Below are 19,228 nucleotides of genomic sequence, written 5' to 3'. Positions count from 1 at the left end.
GAAGAGTCTAAAGGCTGAATACACTGAAGTCTGTGTAAACTGTGGTTATCAGTTGCTCTTTTAATGTCTTTTTAATGACATTCAACCATAGAGAAAACCACTTTATGTGGACTAATAACATAATTTGATAATAATTACTATACAGTTTACAGTATGTACTTTTCTGTGTATATCCATACAGTGTAAACAGAAAAAAATCACTTTAAGGAAATCAACACAAGTGTAATTTATCCATTAATTATATATCTTTATTTCTCTTTAATAAATCTATTTTTAAATCCAAGTTTAATCCAAATGATCATTAAAAAAAATATTAATATTTATACTTACTGAATAAAATGTGTATTCTGACATCAAATTTATTTAATTTAAACTTCACTGGACATGCAAACAATACTTTTTTCTTCAGGCCTAAACAAACTAAAATACTCTCTGTAGCTCGATTCTCACCCCAGGTCAAAAGGTGGGTTTGTCTCCTTGTAGGCTTCAGTTTTGGAAGGGACAGCAGAACAGCAGCGTCTGCATTCTACGATGTGAATTTTCTTCTTTAGACCATTAACACATGAGCGTATGGCACTGCGAACAGCAGCCGAGGAAAAGTAAAAGATGATGGGGTCCAAGCAGGCGTTCAGAGTGCTGGAGATCAACGCAAAATGACGCCACCATTCGCTATTACCGTGAATGAAACCAACCACGTGCGAGACGTTATATGGGCTAAAACAGACGGTGAAAACCAACAGCGTCCCCACCGCCAACCCAATGGCCCTCAGTCTACGGCGTCGTCCAAGATGAGGCAGATTGGAGAGGATTCGTATGAAGTTTATATAGCAGAAGCAGCAGATGAGGAGGGGTATACAGAAAAGCACGACAAAAAGCTCCAGACGAGCAGGAAGTAGAATGTTCAGCTGTTCGACGGTGAAGTTATCGTAGCAGATTGTCACGTGGGGATTGGGTTGCAGCTTGCTGTGGCTCGAATTATCACTTGAGGGTATGTATGGTACAATGTAGACGATGCTGAGGTTCAGAGATCCCAGAAGCCAGAGGAAGCCGCTTGCTATCACAGCGTTGCGTGGACGGCGGCCTAGAGCGTATCGGATTGGAAACGCAACACCTAAGTAGCGCTCTATGCTAATCGCGGTCAGAAATAACGTGCTGGTGTAGATGGTGGAGAAGAAGAGAAAACTGCTAATGGGGCACAGATAATATGGCAGGCTCCAGTTCAAGTTGTCAGTGGCCTCCTTCATCTTGAACGGCAGGACCGCGAGGAAGATGAGGTCAGATATTGTCAGGTTTAGCAGGAGAATGTCGATGGGGGTTGGCTTGCGATGAACCTTTCGAAGGAAGGTAAAGAACGCTAGGATGTTGGCGGGAAGGCCGATCAGGAAGGTGAGGATGTAGACTGATAAGAGAAGCTGGTAGTTCAACTTGGCCATTAGTCCGTACCTCACAGATGGTCAACAGGTGCTAGAAACACTGCAGGGAACCAAAACAGCAGAAGTCAATAAGGTGAAAAGAATAGGAACACAGCTTTGCTCTTGTCATTGTCAGAGGTTAATATTGATGAAAAACCTTTAATAACGTTTTTTGAATAAAATGATCATGGAAAGAAATGAAATGGTTTTCAAAAGAAATGGTTTTAACCAATGTTAAGCAAATCCAAAGAGCAATGCATAAAAAGTGATTTCGTAAGATACCATGACATATACCTTGTAATTAATTTTATGAGCTTTTACTTTTTAATCAGCTTTAACTAGCTTTTCTTATTCTGCAAATGAATGTAAAAAAATATTAAACAATATTTTCAGATACAATTTAAGATGCTAAATAAAAGTAGTACTACTTAAAGTCCACCAACTTAAAAAATAAAATAAAATAAATGGGGTGAAATGATACCACAACTGTGGGAGAGTCATATTTTTATGTCATTTCCATGCAATAAATATAATAATTTAAATAATTAAATAAAATAATTTAATTAATAATTAATTAAATAAATAATTTTGATTTAATTAAGTTTTTAGATTATAATAGTTTTAATCATCCATTTCATAATGGATTTTCATATTTTAAGACTGAGTGTTTGGGACAAGTGTAAAACAATAAGATCAATACATTAAGGGCATTGAAAAACTGATTGGAAAAGTTTCCAATATAGTTTTAATGTGGTCTTTATATGACAAAAAAAGTATAAAAAAAAAATAATAATAATAATAAAAATAAAAACTAGCTTTTAAACACATGACTGATGTTAAAGAAATATTGTGTTTAAAATAATAATAAATAAAATAAAAATACTGACCTTTACAACGTAGAAAAATAAGGATCTTCAGCATTTTGTGTCTCCCCAGTTTCACTCAAAGTATCTGTTAAGCATCTTTCACCTCTGTCCTAGACATTGTGACTGTGTGTTTAGACTATGTGATGGGTGCGATGACTCAAAACAGCGGAAATTTAATCAATTCAGAGCATAATCTGCAACACTGAGGCTCATCAAACAATGTCTCTTGGCAACCTTGGGAACAGTCAGTGAGAAGAACACAGGAAGTTGTCATAACTGCTCTATATGGGGTATATGAAGCCCCCAATAACACTATAATAATCTTTTCATGTTAAACTTACTGGAAAGATAAGAAGCAAGTGTTTGTCTTGTGTGTGTGTGTACATGGACATTCCATATGATTTAGTACGGATTCAGGTATTATGCTATGGTTGAGTACATCAAGCTGATTTGTGTATCATTCAAATTTTATCCCTGATGCTATTGAAGTGAATATTAACTAAAATCCAGAATATTTTATTGTTATATTTATATTGGAACTCATTTGTTAGTAATGTGTTTGTCTGGTGAATCCTTTTCAGCCAATGAACTCTGGATAAAGGATGAAAAAATAATAATAATAATACAATTTAATTTGATACAACAAAATATCTTTGCAGCTAAATGTAGGCTATATTGGTTCTAAAGTTAAATAATCTATGTGCTACTTATACAATTATTATAAGACTAATTAAAATTTTATTTTATAACTTCCACAAAAGAGCCTGTTTCCTGTAGTTCATGGTTACTCATTCCTCGACTTCCTGCTGAGTTTATTTCCACACCTGCCTGTAATTTTCAGGTAAACTTAGTGATTTGTTGATTCAGTGACATTTAATTACAGTCCGCAGGAAATGGGTTCTCGGAACAGGAAGTATTGCTCTATTGCCAGAACTTAAATGGATAGTTTAACCACAAAATTACAATTATTTAGTAATTTACCTTGGCCATATGCCAACCTGTACTATCACTTCTTTCTACTGAAAAACATAATATTGCGGAACATAGGCCTACTCTATAACTACTGAGGCATATCTCAAAAACATTTTATTTTATGTTACACAGAAGAAAGAAAGTGATTGGAATGTCACAGGATGAGCAAATGATGACATTACGCTCACTTTTGTCTGAATGTCAAAAGGACACTGTGGTGTTCTGAGTTAGCCTCTAGAGAGAGCTCTCGTGTCCATGTGTTCATTTTTGGAGACCCGTGCACCAGATCCGTCCCGTCCCCCGTGATAATATTAAAATGAAATCCGCACTCGCCCAGACCCGTTAATATTTGGCCCATTACCCGATCCGCACCCGCGATAAATCACACATGCTAAAATAATTCCAATTAAAGTGCTTTATTTTTTATCTCGCACCTCTATCAACATCACAACAGTGTCATGAATGGGCTAATGAAACAGGCTAAAGTGCGCTTTGTTTTGCGCCATTCAAGGAGTCTACCATCGGCACCTAAATAGGCTATGGAACCTGATAACTATACGCAGATAGACCTATTACTGAAAAAAAAGAACAAGAAAAAAGTAGGCTACAACCTGAGACTCCACTGTACAAAAAGAGACACTAGCATGTGTTTGGGCCACAGAGTGAAGGAGGACCTACTTGTGGGGATAACACTTCACACTGTGTACAGATCACAGCCCACTGACCACCCTTCTGTCATCTAAGGGTCAAGGCAGAGCAGGTATGTGCATAGCAAGATGGTCAGCTAAGCTGATGGTATTTATCTATGATATTCAGTATAAGCCAGGGCATGAGAACTTGACTGCAGACTGTCTATCTCATTTACTGCTCCCTAGTACTGAACCTAGTCTAGAACATGATTTGGAAGACATAGCTCTCACTTCTAAGCTCACTGCAATAACCAGCTTTCAGTTCAAGGCAGCATGTGATTTGTGTCCTATCAAAGCTGAGCTATGCAGAAAGCTCGCCCCAAAGTGTGCAAAGGCACTGGATCATGCTTTAAACCCATATTTTCAAGTGCGGCATGAACTTTCACTCCAGGATGGTTGTGTGGTGCAGGGAACCACACGCCTTCTGGTTCCAGAAATTCTCCAGCCCAAGTTCTTCACACTCGTACATGATACACATCAGGGCATTGTGAGGGCAAAAAGGAGGCTGAGAGAGCTCTATTGGTGGCCTGTCATTGACAAACAAGTAGAGCTGTCAAAGCTTGTGTCACTTGTCAGTTACATGACAAATCGTCATACATACCACACCACTCCAACCTGTACCTTATCCTACTGATGCTTGGGAGAAAGTGGCCATAGATATCATGGGTCCTTTTGATGCAACGCCTGCTGATTGTCGTTTTCTGGTCATCTTGGTGGACTATTACAGTAAGTGGCCTGAGATAGCTTTGGCCTCACATCCCACAACCCAGGCCGTGATGCAGTTCTTGTCTACAGTGTTTAGCAGGGAAGGTAATTGGAAAGAGTTGATTTCTAATAATGGAGTACAGTTTACTTCGCACAACTTCAAACTGTTCTTGCAAAACAAAGGAATCATACACAGGACATCATCCTTGTATCCATTTTAATCATAGCTTAAAGGATAGTTTACAAACTGCTTCACTGGAAGGAAGTACTGTGCATACTGTGCAACACCACATGCCGAAACACAGTGCACACCAACAACTTTTGCATGGGAGAGCCATGTCAACCAAAATTAACATCTCAGGTCTTTGCTTGCCACCTGAAGGCAAAATGTCCACACCTCGCCAGCATGCCTCACACGTGAGAGATTAACAGAAAAAAAAATAAAACTGAACAGTGACAGAAAATGCAGCACAAAGGATGTTTAATTTCAGTGTGGATCATACGTCTGTGTAAAGAAACCTGGAATTGTTTCCCAGTCTAAACTTGGAAAACCACTAAAGGTTGTGGGTAAGAAAGAACTGTACATTTAACATTTAATCATTTAGCAGACGCTTTTATCCAATGCGACTTACAAATGGGAACAATAGAAGCAGTCAGGTCAACCAGAAAACAACAACAGTATACAAGTGCCATGACAAGTCTTAGTTAGTCTAGTATCACATACCCAGGTTTTTTTTTTTTTTTTTTTTTTTTTTAAATGAAAAGACAGGTGGCCTGCACACATATAAGTTGTCAGATGGACGATGCTGTAATGCATCCCACCTGGCACCTGTACTTGCTCAATGCAGAGCAGACGAGTCCAGTGAACTACCAGTTTGGATCTGGAAATACTAATCCTGTAGGGGGTGAACAACCTGCAGAAGTTACACGACCTGTTCCGGTTCAGGCATGCACCTGCATGGACTCAGGATTATGTAATGTAAAATGTGCTTAATGCATTACAGTATAAGGAAAATAACTTTCTTGCTGTTTTGTGAATATAGTGTTTGAGTACTATTATGTGATGCTCATACCAAGTGTTTGAGAATTGCATTACTGTACCAATATTTGTTCAGTAAGTGTTGTTTGCAAATCATAATGTTGGGATTGGAAGGTTGCAAAGAGGGAAAAAGTCAATAGTAACCTGTATATTAAATTTTAACTAATTGCACTGTGACTATGTCCATATACAGTAGTATATTTGTTTTTAAGAGTGGGGATATGTGGGGTTCGGAGTTAGCCTCTAGAGGAAGCTCTCGTGTTTGAGTTATGGTGGGAGAACTATAACAAGAGAGGTAGGAAGTGAGTGTGAAATTAAGTTAGCAATGAGGCAGAAAAGGCGATTAGTATGAAAGAGATCATGGCTATAGTATATTTTGATATTGAAAAAGCTTATGATTCAGTGTGGAGAGAAGGATTATTGATTAAAATGCATAAAATGGGTATTGGCGGAAGGCTATACAACTGGGTGTTAGTTTTCCTGTCTATCCGAACTTTCCGTGTAAAGGTTGGGGATGCTTTGTCGGAGTACTTTGATATTGAAAATGGTATCCCTCAAGGGAGTGCTATAAGTCCTATTCTATTTAATATCATGTTAAATTATATTTTTTATAAATGTTGATAGGGATATTGGATCATTACCTTTTGCAGATGATGGGGCTATATGGAAAAGAGGGAAAACGTTAGACATGTGACTAATAGTATTCAGAATGCGATATTAAAAGTTGAAAGATGGTCATATGTTTGGGGATTTAAGATGTCAGTTACAAAATCTTGTTATATGATATTTACCAGAAAGAGAAGGATTAATAATATACAGTTTAAATCGTACGGACAAAATATGGAAAGAGTGAAAGAGCACAAGTATTTAGGATTGTGGTTTGATGAGAAATTTATATGGAAGAATCATATTAAACAGGTTGAAACAAAATGTAAAAAGGTACTAAATCTCATGAGGTCGGTCTCTGGCTATCAATGGGGAGCTGATAAACAATCACTACTAGATGTTTATAGGCCCTTAATACGATCGTGTATTGATTATGGGTGTATGGTATATGGAGCAGCAGCCAAGAGTATTTTAAGAACATTAGACAGAATAGGTGTTTAGAGATTTAAGACTCAGTATAGGTACAGTGAAAACAACCCCTACTAATTTACTACTGGTAAAAGCTGATGAATTGCCATTATATTTAAGACGATCTAAGCTGTCTTTAGCTTATTGGATCAAGTTACAAGGATCTGGGGAGGATACATGAACAGTGATGATCCGGGATGTTGTTATCTGCGATCCTGACGAATGTAACATGAGGCTTCTTCGGCTTGCATTGTAAAATCTAAACCCTCGCTTCCAAATTAATAGCCACACTATTTATTTTAAAAATTTACAATGTTTTTTTAAGACAGTTATAAACTCTGTTTGTTTGTCCAAGTTAGCAACAGTAAATAAGGCGGGCGGGGTTTAGTGATAGGTCTATTCAGAAACCTTTGTGAACTTCGAAACACCATTTCACAGGTGAAGAAGTAAATTTAGCCACCAGTCATCGCGCAACACTTCAGCAGAAGTTGAGGAGGTAAGAAAACTGGTGAGGCGTTTTTAAAGGGTTAATTTATTCCCAATTGTGTAGTTTTTAATAAAGTGAGCATGTGAATGAAACACAAATTTGATATATGCAAATGACGTTTATTTTCATATTAAACAACACAACAGACTTTTCGCTCTTTAAAATAAGACAATTTGTTTTAATTAATAATAACTTTATATTTTGTAAATACACTTGGATGTTTATATAGCCTACACCTTTTATTAAATTAAAGCAAGATGAGTTATTATATGTTTAATATATTATGTCATCATACTACACACACACACACACACACACAAAAAAAAAAAAAACTTTGTAAAAGATGTGCTATACTGTTGTCTATGACCTTGAAGGGTGACTGTACATATCTTGAAAAGTGAAAATAATTTCAACAGATTTCCAGGAACAAGGTCACAAAAATCGGTGTGACGCTCACAGGTCAGTTATTTCAGTGATATTTTTCCAAAGTATAGGATCATTTTCTGCTCAAATCATAACATATGTGTACACCCTAAATGTTACAATACGTCTTTGGACATTTCTTTTGTGTAATTGAATTAGAAGACATTTTGGTGATACCATTCTTAAGTTTACAACAACAAAGCTGACAGCTTTAGTTAGGCATACAACTGCACAAGGCCTTTGCACATACTTTGATGGCCCTTCTCATATCCTTGGAGATACAGAAAAATATAATTGGATCAAAACATGTGTTTAAAGTGCTTAGCATTAAAGCTTCCATGCGCCAATCTGGATTTTCTTTTTTGATGAAGCCTACCACATGTGATGCATTGTAGGGTGCAAAACTAATGGCAAATACAAGGAGAGTCCCCACAATCAGTCCTACCACCCGAAGTTTACGCTGTCGCTTAAAGAGAGGACACTTCATCAAAATACAAATTAAACTGATGTAACAGAAGCAGCAGATAAGGAGGGGTAGAAGAAAAAACACCACTGCTAGCCCGAGACGCAATGGGAGCATTTCTCTCAGCTGCTTCTCTGACAAATGAATGTAACAATCCTGATGTGACCCCTCCAGAGAATGATTACTAGTGGTGTTGTCCACTTCATTAGAATCTGAATATGCTGCCAAGTAAACAAATCCTGCCGATACTGCAATAATCACCCAGGCGACAACACATATAACTGTTGTGTAAATAATTCTTTTTGGACTTTTATACCTCACTGGAAATGCTGCACACACATAGCGCTCAGCACTGATTGCTGCCAAGAACAGGGTGCTGGAATAAAGAGGAAGAAAGAACATAAACAGACTGAAGCGGCACAGAGCTTTGGGCATATTCCAAACCAAGTCATCTGTGGCCTCTTTCATCTTTAAAGGCAAGAAGGCGAGGAAGACGAGGTCAGAAGAAGCAAGGTTCAACATGAATATGTCAATGGGGATAGGTTTACTATGAATCTTGCGAATACACAAGCAGAGCGCCAGCACAGTATTAGGAAAACCAATCAGGAATGTGATGATGTATACGGCGAGAAACGCTGTCGAATCTCCGGACATTGTGGTCGGCATGTGATAAACTCTGCGAGTTCTTAAAACAGCACCTGTATAAACATACAGTTTCAAGATTACTACATTTTATAATCTAAAAATCTTATTCATAATTATTAGATTATGAGATTTTATTAGATTATGAGATTTTTTTAAATACCAAAATTACTAGAAAAAAGTTCTAAAAGATACCTAAGACATAAGTGGTTTTATTTGGAACTTACCAATAGGTATTTCTCTCTATTATTTGTAGTCTCGATCACAAATCATTTGCTCTTTTGAAATGTACTCCAGATACCTAGATGTCATAAATAAACTAAACTGTAGAATGATTTGCATTCCGTCATATTATGAAAAAATGTTTAGAATTGAGCCATTGTTTTTTTTGCAGTACCCTCAGGCCTATTCATTAGCCTAGCAAAAGCTAATTAAAAATACAAATAATCAGAATGGTCTACATTCTGTCTATGATCAGCGAAAAGCAATAAATAGGCTGAAATAAAGGGTTAGTTATTATTCAGTCTCATGTTTTTACATTTACATTTAATAATTTAGTAGATGCTTTTATCCAAAGCCACTTACAAATGAGAACAATAGAAGCAGTCAGGTAAACAAGAGAACAACAACAGTATACAAGTCTCAGTTACAAACCTGTATCCATTTACACACACATTTTTAAGCATTGTTTTGCAGTTCTTCCCAAGTTTGATGGACTTAGTGAATTTGTCTAGCTCCAAAATTACACAAAAACACCATTAAGTTATTTAACATTTGTCTGTATTCCAAGTCTAGAAAAATTGCGTTGTGATCATTATGAACTGTTAGTATGGCAAGAGCAGAATACATTTTCTTTCTTTCTTTTGGCTGAACCTTAATTGGATTTTGCATTAAATTACTTTATATTGATTCCATCATCTTATCCATCACACATGTGCCGAGATCAAATTGATGAGAGCTTAGAGCTTTTGAAAAAATGCTGTATAAAACAAAACAATTAACTGTGCCAATCAAAAACATAAATGAAATTAGATTATTCAAAATGTTAATTTTGATCTTCATAAAACCAGTTTTAGGTATTTTTTTATAATTTAATGTCATATTTTGAAGTATATATGTACTAAAAGAAATAAAAAAAAAAAACTTAATAGAGAAAGTTAATGTGAAAGCAAAATTTGCAGATCAGCGGTAACATTGTTGCATTGCTATCATCTTACAGTTTTAAATATAAATACATATTTAGAACAGCTTATTACACTTTGGAGATGTTTTGTAAAAATGACTTACCAGTTCTGTTTTTTATCATTTTTAACCACAACAAATAAGTATAATGTGTATTCCAGTCCAACAAAATTTCAAAAACATCTAAATTTTAAAACTTTTAAATACTCATCACAGCTTTTCAGGTTATGGCTTGTGCATCCATCTACTGTAATTTTAAACAGTAACTTTTAACGTGCATGTTTATCAGTTATCATATCTTTCCTGGAAAGTATCTTATTGCAAACCACAAACCATCACATCGGTTTGTCCACACATAGTACATACATAATAACTCACAAGTAAAAAAAAAAAAAATCAATTTTCAAAGTCAACATCTATTTTATTAATTTACAAGTAGCTTAAGAAAACAAATATTCTCTATTTAGTAGTGACAGACCTACTTGGTGCCATGGATATGGATTTTTTTATTTATTGTTTTTAAACAGTGTAGATGATTACATTGTAATAATGCAATAATGCAACACAACTGTCTATGAAAATCCACAATCTCTTCTAAAAACTTCTAATATTTAAGTGCACAACAACACAAACTTCTTTGAATATAGGCATATAACTGAAACAAAGCATTTGCAATTACACAGACTGCCTTTCTCATCTCCCTAGAGATGCAGAAAAATATAATAAGATCAAAACATGCATTTAAAGTGGTCGGCATTAAAGCTTTCATACGCCAGCTTGGATTTTCTTGTCTGATGTAGCCAACTATGTATGATACACTGATAGGAGCGTAACAAACTGTAAACTCAAGAAGTGTCCCCAAAACCAGTCCAATCGCCCGGAGCCTGCGACAGCGGTTAATGAGAGGAAGCTTCAGCAAAATACAGATGACATTTATATAACAGAAGCAGCAAATGATGAAAGGTATACATATTACTAGCACAAGAGCAGCCATGCGTATTTTACTCAGTTGTCTCAGCTGTGTTGCAGTGAAGTTACTATAACATCTCAGAGGTTCTGTCACCAGAGGGCGTTGATTAGTAGTGTTGTGTATTTCTGAATCTGTGTATGTGGCCTTGTAACCAAATGCTACAAGTGCTATAACAAGTGCCCAGATGGCGACACATATTAATATTGTATAGATGTTTCTCCTTTGACTTTTATACTTCATTGGAAATCTTATACAAACATATCGCTCAGCACTTATTGCTGTTAAGAACATGCCACTGGAGTAGAAAGGAAGAAAGAACATGAACATATTAAAGTGGCACAGGATATAGGGCATGTTCCAAACCATGTCATCTGTGGCCTCTTTCATCTTGAAAGGCAAGAAGGTGAGGAAGATGAGGTCAGAAACAGTGAGGTTCAACATAAATATGTCAATGGGGATAAGTTTACGGTGAATCTTGTGAATACATGAGCAGAATGCCAGCACAGCGCTAGGAAAACTAATCAGGAATGTGATGATATAAATGACAAGAAACACTGTTGAATCCTCTGACATCACTGTCGGCCTTTGGTAAAGTTCTTTGCTTTAGAAAATAGCCATGTAGGTACACCGCCTGTAATATATACACACACCTATTTTAGATGCATTGTCATAGTTTTTGTCAGTATTGCAAAACCATTTAAAGTACCAGATGTTGTGGTTTTATCTGGGACTTACCAATAACTATTTCTGTTATATGTCTTGACAAAATCATTGGGCTCCTCCTACGCAGTTCCATACAACTCTCTATCCACCTGAACAACATGGATACAGCAAACTGGAAAATGATAATGATTTGCATTCTATCGTGCTATGATAACATGTTTAGATTAGAGTCATTGTTGAAATTCTTCAACTTCTTGAGCTTTCAAATTCTTGAAAGCTCACCTCTGAAGGAGAATCATCGCCTGCTTCTACATCACGGCATCTTTAGCCACGCTCATACGTGCTTGTAATAGGAGGAGAGTAAAAACCAGAGAGACGCAAACACAGCACTACTCCATCAACTGAACCATACAGATGTAATAACAAGATTACAAGACACAGTGTAGTGTAAGTTGTGAAAAATAGTCTGAGTTTTCTTGTGATTTTAACTCCATATCTAGGTCGGAAGCGCGCACTGTTGCTTCATGTCTCAAATCTATTTCTCTCTCAGGTCAGAAGCAGCGAGAATGCTTTGAGTAGGTCAGAAATAGAGCAGGACATCAGTTTACTGTCAAGGATTTGTTAGTCAATCTGTGCCGCATCCAGTGAGTACAGAAACACAGATTATAATGGGTTCTGTGTTGTGCAACTTGCATCCAGAAGTGAACATCAGAGACCATTATAAAATAATAAAAAAAGCAGTTCATGACCCCTTTACTGTTAGTCCATATTCCAAGGTTTTTTTTTGTTTTTTTTTTGTATGACAAAGCAGCATAAAAATACTTCAAAATGTTTCCTTTATTTTTACTATACAGGAATGGAATGACAAATAAATGTATTTATTTATTTATTGGCTGAAGAGCTTTAAATGAACATTGTATTAAATTACCTAATATAGATTCCTTCACCTATACCGGTATGTGCTGGGGTCATACTGCTAAGAGAGCTTTTTGGGGAAAACAATCATACACATCACACACACACATAGACACACACATATATGTATATAAATGTGTGTGTGTGTGTGTGTATAACAAATTTATTAGACCACCACCACCATGTAAGGTTTGTGCCACAGCAGTCCTAAACGATTTCAAAAATAATTTACCTGTAAGCTGTGTGTAAGCTCTTTAGTCACAGTAGTATTATATAATGTTAAAAAGTACACTTTACCGTGAAAAATAAATAAAAATAATAATAATAATAATAATCTGTCATCTTAGGTAACATTAAAAAATATATTTGTATACACTATACGTACTGTATACTACACAAGGACCTTGCAACAATATCATTTTAAGAAGTTTAGTTTGAAAATGTTTTGCAAAAGTGACTTGTCACTGTTGCTATATTAGTTAATCAAAGGTGACTTATCACTGCTGTGTTATTAGTTTTTCATCACAGTAAAATAAACTTAAACAGGTGCAATCTAATACAACATATTTTCAAAAACACATCAATAGATTTTAAGACATACTCACCAAGACTCTTCAATGACTGTTTTCATCAAAAATACTTAGACTAGTCTTTGAAGTTTGGCCATACCTTTTCAAATTCAGTTACATAAAAAAAGTAGATTTGTATAATTTGAATCAGAAAAATAAGTCTTAACATGAGTGTGACTGTATTTAAGCAACTGGTCCAAGGTTATGGTTTATGCTTCCTTCTCATTTTAAATGGAAGATTTTAACATGCATGATTATTAGTTCTCACAACATTTCAGGGAAGTACTATTTTGCAAACCACAAACTATCACAGGGTTTCTGTCCACACGCAGTGAAGAATGTGAAAACAGAGGACCATTGTTTAGCTTTCCTTTTTTTCTCATCTGTATATGAGCCTGGGAATTTGTAAAACATTTGCAAGGAAGGGTTAAGGATATCAACAATTTTTGGACCCATTGTGGCCCTAGAATGGCTATTGTGTGAACTTGTAAAATGCAGTGTTGCACACATAAAATAAATATTCATAGTATTATATGCAATTCATAGCCATTCATAATTTCCAGTTACACCAAAAACTGCGTCTGTAAAATTTAATACAAGAGAATGGAAGAGAAAATTAATTCATTTTTACAATGTTTAACAGAGTCCCCATGTTAAACATTTTACACATTCACTTTATTTATTACATAATAACAATAATTACAGAATAGGTATATGAAACATAACTACAAATTTAATACATGGTTTATTAATATTACTCTTATGAAAAGTTTTGAATGAAACAAAAGTATATACATGGAGTTAATTGAAATTAATAACTACCTGAAATGAATAACTACATTACTAACTTATTAATAAGCAGCAAATTAGGAGTTGAGGCAAAAGTGTAGTTAATGTGTTAACAGTTAATGGTAAAAACTGGTTCCCTAACTAAAGTGTGACCACTCTTACTATAATTTAGATTTTGGGTTTAAATAACAATATTTACATTTACATTCACATTTAGTTGTTACACAGCACAAGAAGCCTGGTCTTTTAAATAATATAATAATAATAATAAAAAAAAAAAAAACGGATAGAATAGAGCAAGTGTTAGAGGTCTTTTTTATAATTGTATAATAAATTAAAAGAAAGTAGAATACAAAAAGGAAGGTAGAAAGGTAGTTATATTATTATAATTATATATATATATATATAGAGAGAGAGAGAGAGAGAGAGAGAGAGACAGAGAGAGACAGAGAGAGAGGCAAACATTCATGGAAAGGGAAAGCTGTGCATAAAAACATCAAAACATAAAAAGCATTCACCCCATAATTTTTGTCATCATTTACTTAGCTTCCCTAGTTCCAAACTTTTATAAGCATATATATATATATATATATATATACTGTATATATATATATATATATATATATATATATATATATAATTCTGTTAAGCACAAATGAAGATATTTTGAATACATTCAAATTTCAGTTGACACAACTATCCCTTTTAAAAGATTATCTCATCTGATATCTTTATGAGTGACTTAACACTGAAAAGTAAATTTTCAAAAAAAAAAAAACATTCTTACAAATTCAGCATCTCATTTATTTCCATCAGGTCACTTTTATGGACGAGTCTGCTGTGTTTGCTTTTGCTCTGTCATCTTTAGATTCACCATGGCTTATTATTGATGCAGCTTGTGATTTGATGGTTCCTGGAAGCCCTGTTGAAGTGATTCTGATGCCTGGACTTGTATGACATGTTCTTTCATTTGCGGCACAATCTGTCCACCAAATCCCTCGGCGTCCATGGTGAAATCATCAACATGACCACCGGCTCAAGAAATACATTGCAGGAGCAGGAAAGCATGGCTTCACTTCTCCACTCCACATTAGTGTTCAAGACAAAGCCCACCACGTGGGAAACATTGTAGGGCAAATAACATACCACAAATACTACTAAAGTGGAGAGTGCAATGGCTAACACCCTTCTTTTCCCAACAGAGGGCAAAGCTGAGTGTCTGACAAGCACAAGGCAGCGCAGTGTGCAGAATGCTGACAAAACAAGTGGCACCAGGAAGAGCAGCAGTGCCATCTCCATGCGTAACGGCACCAGCACTTCTAACTGCTCCTGGGTGAAGTTTTCATAGCATGCAGAGATATTCTCCTCTGATATAGACACAAAATGGCCCATTCCTTCTGCAGTATGAGCAAAACCCAAGTGTATAAGAACTAAAAGCCACAAGATGGCGCTTACCAGGCAAGAGGTACTCGACCGGCGGTATAGTTTGTAAGTTATAGGATATGCGATACTCAGATACCGGCCCACGACGACTGCTGTGAGTATCAAACTACTACCGTAGACTGAAGAAAACAGAAAGAAGCTATAAACGGGACAAACCGCAGCTGGAAGCGCCCAACCATGGAGCGTCTCGGCCACTTTGACTGGCATCCACGACACTAGAGCCAGGTTTGCCACACACAGGTTCAGAGCGTAGACTACATTGGGGGTGGCACCGTGTTTTCGAGCCTTACGGATGTACACGAAAAGAACAAGGAGATTGCCAGGAAGTCCAAGCAAGAAGGTCAAGATGTAGACCAACAAAGAGACGAAGCTGGACACGGTCAACTCCATCATGTCAGATCAATTTGTAGCTCACCTAGATCGGTTAACTAAAGCCTCCTTTTCATAGCCTCTCCACTGGCTGCCAATATTCCCTCTTTAATCCATTTGGAGGAATAGCCGCTCCTCAACCAAATAAAGTGCTGAACACTCTCCAATCTGTGTGAGGAAAAAACATGAAGACAATAAGGAAGTCTGTATCTGCAAAAAGGTTTCTATTAATTTGGAAGGCACATAATAGGGTGGGGGGGAAGGGGTGTGGAAGGGGCGTTAGATGGGCGGTTAGTGCATCTAAGAGCTTGAATTGGTCTGATATGAGCCACAGGGATGGGTACTTAATGCAGCAAGATGCCATTTATATGGTCCCACGTTGCCTTATTTGCCCTTGGTGTGCACATTAGATCAGGCCCCTTTAGTGAAATGATTCAGAATAATTGGGCTTTGCAGGAAGCTGAGCCCATCCAGCCATGACTCTGTCACTTGAAATGCACTGGATGGTTAAACCATTAATGCTGTACACTCACTAGGAATCTGTTTGGGGATGACATTCAGGAAAGGCTATTGCATACAAACAATGAATTAACTTGACACTTTTATAGCGGCTTGCAAAAAGCCCTTGAATTATGCAGTTTATGAAGTATGATCATTCTGATAGCATATATTCCTGTGTATTAGTGTAGATTCAGTACAAAATTCCAATATATATCAGTATAAACATGCAAAGAATATTTTATAAGTGATTTATTCACAAGGGATTTCAAGAATAGATAAATGCTTAAAACGATTCTTCTAAAATGATTCAAACGTATATTCTAAATATTACAATTACATTTCAAACAACACCAGCTCAAACCAAGCATGCCTAACCATGTCATATTATGTATTTAAAAAACACTAAGCTTGAAAACCAAAGAAACCAGAAAGTTCAGTAACTGTGTACAACCTCAATTTTAGGATTATAAGAGGAGTTAAAACAACAAACATATCAACACCAAAAGTAGCACCTTAGACTTCATATAATGGCATTTAAATCTAAACTGATCATACTCTGGTGACTAACCACGATTTGAGCTTTGCCATATTTGCCATGCACTTAACCTCATTAAAAATACATTCCTCCTCATTATTTTGCATAGACGTAAATAGTCCCATTTAGATACTTTAGTGTAGCAGTTAACTTCGGCAGAACTGATAAATCCTCACCAGTGTATTCTTTTATCATGTTCATCACTGAGAGTCAAAGTCCAGTCTAAATTGAGGCTTTCATATGACATTATCATCCCTTCCCAGACATAAAACAGAAATCTGTAGACAAATGGATCAACATTGTAGTTGTAAAGGTAATTTAACAATGCAACAGAATTATCCACATGCAGATTACCTTGAGTCAAGAAAAAATCTTTATACAACTATTAAAACATGTTAGTATGTTTTTATATTTAAGATGTTTGCTCCATTCTAGCTCATAAAATCAATGGTTGAAATGTGATACTGAGAAACGATTATCACAGACTTGGTAAACATAAGAAGAGGAAACAAATTTGTCAAATACTGGAATCAGGAAAATACAATTTATTTTGCACTTAATAAATAGTTTCCATCCTCTCTCTTACCAATTAAATTGCCCATTTTTGCACATCAACAGGTAGATTGTAGTGCTGGCAACTCCAAACATCTGAGTTTAATTCCCAGGGATTGCAAGTACTGAGCAAATGAATCCCTTGAACACACTTTAAGCCTCTTTGGATGAAAGTGTCTACGAAATGTGTCTCTCTACTGTACTTCCTCTTCATTACCTCACCATGACTGGCCAGACCAAGTTTGGTAAATGTCACACCTATGTCATTGACTTATAAATGTGTACAGTCCTGTGTCAATATGTTCATTTATCTTACGTCAAAAGGTTGTGTAATATTTAGAACAAGCCATTGGACCAGGGTTGTGGAATTGGCCTACTTTTACAATGTCCCCACTGGTTGTTTTTTATTTATTTATTGGTTTTAAAGGTTTGACAAATTCCATTAATTGTATTTGCCTGAAGTGCTTGTATTGAAATATTTTCCCCATTTTATACTCTACCAATCATTATGCTAGATGATGTGTTGTGTGAGTAAGAGCCAATGATTGGGTGCTTTATGAAAATGTTTATGATTACTTCCATATAGTGATTTTCAAGTAAAAATTGTGCATAATACATAACAGTGACTGTAAAACATGTATTTTAGGTATGGGAGTGGCATCAGCACTGTAGTGCTGAGGGGGCACCAAAAATAGCCTAATGAAAAAAAAAATTTAAATGCCGGTATTATTTCATTAGCCTATAGAAATATTAGCCACATTTTAGGCATGTATATGTAACAAAAAAGGGGGAACAAGAAAGATATTTAATAATTGCTAGAGTCTAGTTGTAAGGAATCCTTAACAGGACTGCTATTTTCCTCCTGGTCGGCAGGTGGCAAACCTCACCAGACTCCTGCTGAACCCTACCACTCATTATGCCTGATGCCTCACACCTGTGTCTTGCCTTATTTAAGTGTGTTTGTGCCATGCCTTATTGTTCAGTCTTGAGCCTATGTTACCTGTTGCATGCTAAGTCTGCCAAAGTTTAAGTTTAAATCTTTGGACCCCTGTGTCTATTTTCATTTGTACTGTTTTTTGGAAGCACAGCTTCTCTTGTTTTGTTGCACTTTCCATTAGTAAAGTTTTGTCTTGTTGAAGACCCACGACTCCTGGCCATTTGATCATCCCTGCTCTTGGATTCATTTAGTGGGGAGTTAGCTCAATCCATTAATTCAGTGACTTCGGACCAAACAGACCCGGGTTCTATCCCCACCTAGAACAGCCCCGTTACAGCAAGACTGAACCAGAAGACATGAATCCAGCGGAGGAGAGTCCACCACCATCTAATGTGGATCGCATTCTGTCTGCCATATCAGGCCAAGCGGCTGCCATTCAGCAACATGAGCAGATTCTTACTGATATTCTTCAACGTTTAAATCTTCAGGCTCCAGCTTCTTCGTCACAAGAGCCTCAGCTGTCACATGGTAATCCTTCTCAAGCAGTGGTAGCCGCCCTGTCAGAACCTAAACTACCAGCACCAGAACGATTTGATGGCAGTCCTGAGAAGTGTCGTGGGTTCGTCACTCAATGCACCCTAGTATTTCAGTTACAACCTGGCAGCTTCCCCACAGAGAGTAGCAAAGTTGCTTACATCATAACCCTTCTTACTGGCAAGGCTTTAGACTGGGCCTCGGCTTTGTGGGACCAACAGGGACCACTCACTGCAAACAGTAGCAGCTTCATCTCTGAAATGAAGAGAGTCTTCCACCATCCAGCCAGCACAGGTGATGTGGATTACCGTTTGCTTCGACTCTCTCAAGGCACTCGAAGTGTGGCAGAGTTTGCCATTGAGTTTCGTACCCTAGCTTCAGAGAGTGGCTGGGACCAGCGAGCTTTAAGGGCCACATTCCACCAGGCCTTGTCTCCGGAACTTAAGGATGAGTTGGCTTTTAGAGACCCTTCTCCGGATTTGGAATCTTTAATTGAG

At 36.6% G+C, this 19,228-nt stretch overlaps 2 protein-coding genes and 2 pseudogenes across 2 annotated transcripts; all 4 read right to left on the bottom strand.

Moving 5' to 3' along the window:
* Positions 1 to 354: 354 nt before the first annotated feature.
* Positions 355 to 1,542, bottom strand: LOC113120305 (free fatty acid receptor 3). Its single transcript, XM_026290206.1, has one exon. The coding sequence runs from the start codon at positions 1,431 to 1,433 to the stop codon at positions 447 to 449; it is 987 nt and encodes a 328-aa protein (XP_026145991.1). The 5' UTR covers positions 1,434 to 1,542; the 3' UTR covers positions 355 to 446.
* A 2,779-nt stretch (positions 1,543 to 4,321) lies between these two features.
* Positions 4,322 to 8,810, bottom strand: LOC113120240 (free fatty acid receptor 3-like; annotated as a pseudogene).
* Positions 8,811 to 10,548: 1,738 nt separating this feature from the next.
* LOC113120239 (free fatty acid receptor 3-like) lies at positions 10,549 to 12,031 on the bottom strand (annotated as a pseudogene).
* Positions 12,032 to 14,563: 2,532 nt separating this feature from the next.
* LOC113120149 (free fatty acid receptor 2) lies at positions 14,564 to 17,977 on the bottom strand. The gene has a single exon (XM_026290089.1). The coding sequence runs from the start codon at positions 15,694 to 15,696 to the stop codon at positions 14,827 to 14,829; it is 870 nt and encodes a 289-aa protein (XP_026145874.1). The 5' UTR covers positions 15,697 to 17,977; the 3' UTR covers positions 14,564 to 14,826.
* Positions 17,978 to 19,228: the final 1,251 nt, after the last annotated feature.

The sequence above is a fragment of the Carassius auratus genome, chromosome 19 (genome assembly GCF_003368295.1).
Source record: "Carassius auratus strain Wakin chromosome 19, ASM336829v1, whole genome shotgun sequence".
NCBI lineage: Eukaryota > Metazoa > Chordata > Actinopteri > Cypriniformes > Cyprinidae > Carassius > Carassius auratus.
The sequence above is the reverse complement of the archived record's forward strand: the minus strand, read 5'-3'. Positions and strand labels throughout refer to the sequence as shown.

Coding starts and splice junctions, on each gene's coding strand:
- LOC113120305 (XM_026290206.1), bottom strand. CDS start 1,433: ATGGCCAAGTTGAACTACCAGCTTCTCTTATCAGTCTACATCCTCACC.
- LOC113120149 (XM_026290089.1), bottom strand. CDS start 15,696: ATGATGGAGTTGACCGTGTCCAGCTTCGTCTCTTTGTTGGTCTACATC.